The sequence below is a fragment of the Bison bison genome, unplaced genomic scaffold (assembly GCF_000754665.1).
Source record: "Bison bison bison isolate TAMUID 2011002044 unplaced genomic scaffold, Bison_UMD1.0 scf7180017864302, whole genome shotgun sequence".
Lineage (NCBI taxonomy): Eukaryota > Metazoa > Chordata > Mammalia > Artiodactyla > Bovidae > Bison > Bison bison.
The window spans coordinates 9073383-9078579 of record NW_011494874.1 but is presented as its reverse complement, the minus strand read 5'-3'; the positions used below and the strand labels follow the sequence as shown (position 1 = coordinate 9078579).

The window sequence follows — 5197 nt, the reverse complement described above, 5'->3', positions numbered from 1 at the left end:
GCTACGGGGACCTGAAAAAAGATTGTGGATTGCGAATTAATGAAATTAACCTAATCTTTTCCATTCAGCCGTCCCGCCGCGGGCCGGCGGAGCTGGGCTGGCGTCCTAATTGCGCCGGTTAATCTCATTAATTCCGCCGTAGGGCCGCAGTTAACAACTCCCTCCTCGACTTCTCCGCCCCCCACCTTTTCCCCTCAGTTTGGGGGTCCTCTTATTGGGTGCGATTTCCTCTGCATGAAACTCAAATTCATTGTGGCTAGTTTTACTTTGAGGCTACTTTTTCCTTTTCCTTTCGGAATTGGTTTTGTTTTAGAAAATGTGAGGCTGTGGCCTCAATCAAGCAAGATTGAAATTCCGCTCTTGGCTTCGGCCCCCGTGCACTGACCGCCTAACTTCACCTCTGGTTTTTATCTTGACATTCTTTCCCGAATGGAACTGGTTAAGCCCTCCCCTCAAAAAAAAAAAAAAAAAAAAAAAACCCTCGTTTTCGCAAGCGCCAAAATTTGTAACGACAAAACGACGAAAGAAGTGCACCGTGATTCTTAATTATTTGTGTGTATATATATATATATACATACACATATATGCTTTTTTTTTTTCTTTGTAGTCACTTTGGGTCTGAAAGCTAGCATAGCATAGTAGTCCTTAGGCCCTTACACAGCGGAGACCCAAATTCATCCACTAGTTTAAAATTCGCCACCCAGAACAGCAATCAGAAGCGATGCTTCCAACTGCTTCCTGCGTGGGTGTCAATAGGTTTTGTGGTTTTGTGTGTGTGTGCTTTTTTTTTTTTTTCTGAAGTAGAGTGTCTTCTTTCTTAACTGTTTTTGTTTTCAACGCAAAATCCCCAAAATGGGACTTTAGGATTCTCTGTCCCCTTTCCCAGCAAATGAATCGCAGTTTCCCCCTTTGACTTGCTGGCTCTCTGACTGAGACAGATCCCCCCACCCCCCAGCTGTCCTTCCCCCGCCAGGCTCAAGCTGGGCTCCCTGGGCCCCGGTGGCCTGACCGAAGCTGGGCTCTGCTCGCGGCAGGCGGCCACCGTGATTTGCAGGCTCCTCGGCGCGTCACGGCCCCGTCAGCCGGAGCTGCTGGAGGCGCGTCCGGTCCACGACAGAGCGCGGGCGGCCGAGCGCCCTGCGAAAAGGTAGGAGACGGTGCGCACCGCTTGAAAGCGGCACCCGAGGGCCTTGACACCGGCGCAAGGCAGAGCCTTACTTTCTGGGCCCTTTGCGCAGGCAACTCCGGCCACTCCAGGGAAAGGAGTAGTGCCCGGCCCGGGCGAGACTGCCTAGCGCGGGGTACCTGGGCACTTCGGGCTTTCCGAAGGAAGGTCGACTTTAACTCACGCCCGTTTTTCTCTATTTCTTACTGCCTAATTAACCTGGGGCCCCAGCAAGGGTGTCTGAAGTCGCCGCCATAAGGCTAAGTATGTGGCCTGCCTCCTTGGCGGCTCTGGGGCAGAGGGGAAAAGGGTACTCGACAATTGCTGTTTTCGGGTCAGAGGACAGCTTGCGCGGAGGTTTGGTGCGGCCCGCGTGCAGAACTCTGGAGGCGCGCGGTGCTGATCCGCAGAAGCTGGGCGGCGACGCTTCTCCTCCTAGGCCTCCCCGGGTGGACCTTGGCGCCCTCATGCCCATCCGCTCACCCACTCATGCCTTGAGAAATGTGCTTCTTTGAGCGCTGAGCCAATTTAGAAGTGGTTGTAGGAGGAGATTAGGGTAGGACAGAGATGGGTGTCAATTTGGGGAGGCGCTGGATTCTTTTTTTTTTTTTTTTTTGACACAATAAACTCTGCTCTCAGAGGAAAGAGTGTGGGACCCTTCCCTCCCTTCAGAGAGGTCAAGTCTAGGGAAAGAAGTAAAGAAGTACATCATGTCTTCCTCTTGTACTAACTAGTGATGGAGGCTTTATTTTTATTTTATTTTTTTCGTTCGTAAAGACTTAAAAATCATCAGGTAGATTCCAGGCACATATATTCCCAGTCAGCCTTTTCCGAGTTTAATTTTAGGCAAATGATGGAACACAGCTAGATGTTGCAACTTCAGCAGGTATTGTGGGTGCCTTCGTGTTCGTGGCCAGGCGCCCGTGGCGGTGCGCACGCGTGCGTGCATGCGTGGATCTTTTACTACCTTTGATGAACCAGGCATGGGCCGCAGCACAGTGGGAAAGCGGGGCATATTCCTTGTGGGTTTCTGCAAAGGTGCTGAGACCAGCACCACGCGGAGACTTCAGTGGCAGATCTCAGAGTGCCTCCGAATTTTTAAATAAGGCAACCTCCCCGCTTACTGGCAACACATAGCATGGTCTTGCCTCCTTCTGCTGGATACAGAGTTCTCTTTAATAATCAGATTTAGCAAACCCCTAAGCTTCGCCCCTTGCTTTTCTGTAGCCTTCCCACTGTGCCATCCGCTTCCTGGAAGAAGAGCGTGGTAAGAGCAAGTGAGTCTGGAGCTTCAGAGTTCTAGACCGTACATTGCCACCTTGCAATTCAACCCTCCTTCTCCAGGCCTCAGGGTTTTTTTTTTAAGTTTTTGAGCCAATGGCAACATTCATTGGGTCCCTTACGACCTGAATGTTTAACGAGGCTGGGCAATTGCCCCCGCTTGCCAAGGAGCCTGGGGTGGAATTAGGAGTTTTTTAGTACTTTTCACTGGGACAAAGGAGTGTGCTGTCCCTGCCCCCACCCGAGGGCAGGGTGTCTGTAGGAGCTGGGTCTTAGATGAGGAAATGCAAGTGCGAAAGCTCTGTCCTGCAGTGCGTGATGGCTTTACTGTGAGAAGTCACAGGGACTCCAGGGTCACTCCGCTCCAGTTATGCAGCGGGCTTTCGGGGAGCTCACCCCATGGGACGGGGCCTCTTCCTCCAGCTTTCCGCTCAATCCCAAGACGCTCCACTGAGTCGGTAGGGAGGCGAGAGCCGAGGGAGGCAGTCAGGGGCGCTGCGCCCGCGCTGCGCCTCCTTTGCGGGCTGAAACCCACAAGTGTCCACAACGCGCACTAAACAATCAGTAGGCTCCTGTTGACCGGTGCAATTGGAATAACAAATGCGACGCACGCAAATTGCCCGCCTCGTGTTGCTAAGCGATTGTTTGTCGCCCTGCAAGCACCGCTCAGCATGGGAGGACCGGGAGCGTCTGGAGGCGGCCGGCCAGAGCTTAGGTCGGAAATGCAGTAAACACGCTCCTGATTTTCTCTATTATCACCCAAACACGATTTCACACAAAGCAATCACCATACAGAAGTCTATGAAGATGTGTTTGTTGAAGAGTCAGTCGCCCTGGTAATAGCCTTCATTTTTAAAATATTAAAGACTAGATCAGCTGATTCCACATGGGTAAGGTGTATTTGCGGTTCAACATCTCTCAAGATGCATTTGCACTGTGGTCATCGTTAGATTGATTCACAGAGTGTGGATTAAATTGCTTCTCTGATTTAAAACCGAGTGCCCAAGTTTGGAATGTGCATCTGGGTATCTCCTCCTGCCCAAAGATATTTTCATCATGGGGAAAACTGTTGTCCCACTACACACACACACGCACGATTATAAAAAGAAAAACGCGTTTGTGGTCCCCAACTTCTTACGGTTCGGTTCCAGGAACTTTTCTTATTTCTTTCAGTCTCTTGCCCGGTCACAGAGCAGAGTTCACAATTGGATGCGTTTAAGTAGGCTTTTTCGTGGCATGTGCAAAAAGCTGGCGTGTCCTTTTCAAAAGCATGTAGCCCCCTCGCAGGGCGAATTAGCCGAGTCTGAAGAATTAGGCACAACGGGCAGATGCGGCTGCCGCCTTGGGCGCAGAGTAGAGACCCGCGCAGTCTGCACAGAGCTTGTCAGTTTTATTGTTTACATTTAGACTTAAAGAAAAAAAATCCAGAGTCTCGAAATAAGTGCTCAAAACCAGCTGCATTACCCTGCGGCTCCCTGGAGGACACCTTCCGGAGCCCCAGGGGATTTTCCGTATGGGATTGGGTGGATGGAGTTGAACACGAAGGCAAATGCCACCCGGCTAAGAAGCAGCGCTTAGGAGGGCTGGGACTCTGACTTTCAGTCGGATTTAGGAACGCTTACTAGCTGAATTTTGATAGAGGTTTTGGAACATTCCATATAAACCCCCCTAGCCCCTGAGGATGAAATTATCAAGGTGTTAGGAAAACTCGTAACATTGGGGGAGAAGAAGAGGGTATCGAAAAGTAACGCGTTCCCAAGGCATCAGGGAAAAAAAAAAGTTCCAGTTTTCCAGGGTTGGTTACAGAAATTCTCTTTCAGGCGAGCTATTTACCAAAGTTTGTTTCAAAGTGACTGCACCGTTGCTTTTGCAAATCACAGAATGCAAATGATGATAATTTGTTCTCAGTGGAACTTTCTCTTGAAATGATTAGCAAAGTCAGTCATTTGAAAATTAGAGCGATTGCACAGACGGTTTTCGAAGCCGCGCGCTAACCGATATCAGCTTCTAAAGTTTTCATTCATGTAAACCTCATTAATGAGGATCTTTTATTTAAACGTCAAGGGGATTTGAAATTTAGAGTAAATTATGAAGCTTGTATGTCTAGCCAAGTCATGGGTCAAATGCATTTGTGAAAAACTGCTAAAAGAGCATATGGTTTTGAATTTTTCTACAATGACTAGTGTTTAAATAAATTGCTTGTACTGCTTAACTTCATGTGTAATTTTGACAGAAATTGGCCTATAGCCTTTTGATATGTAAACATTTCAGCCTTTTATGCGGTATAAAAAAGACACTTGCTTTTTAGGATCAGTTCAGGCAGTCACCCTGTAATTCAGAAAGCTGGCACCTACCATTACATTCTTGCTAGATTTCAACTTTCAAGTGGCAGCCTCGGGGAGGAAAAAAAAGGAAGGAAAGAAAAAAAAACGAAAAAGGATATTTCAAAAGCAATGTCCATTTGGGATTAAAAGCTGCAAATGAGGTGAGAACGTGCCACTTACTATCTGAGAGAAATGGATAAACCATAGTTATTAAAGAACATTTTCTGTCATCTTTCTTTAAGCCAGCCTGGCTGAGGGGACACTTAAGTAGAGCTGGGACTGACTGGCATGTTATTAAATGCTTGTCTTAGTCCAACACACAAATAGGTGTTAAAAATCTAGGTATCACTTCAGGATGCTACCAGGAAAATGACTTCATGTCACAGAAGCCATTAAGATGCAAAAAAAAAAAAAAAATCACTCAGTC

At 48.2% G+C, this 5197-nt stretch overlaps 1 protein-coding gene across 1 annotated transcript in view; it reads right to left on the bottom strand.

The window, feature by feature from the left end:
• The window catches only part of GSC (goosecoid homeobox), a 2571-nt gene extending 1893 nt beyond the window's left edge, over window positions 1–678 (bottom strand). The window contains 1 exon segment of the mRNA XM_010851434.1: window positions 658–678. Within this exon segment, the coding sequence (XP_010849736.1) occupies window positions 658–678 (21 nt within the window).
• Between the last annotated feature and the right edge of the window lie 4519 nt (window positions 679–5197).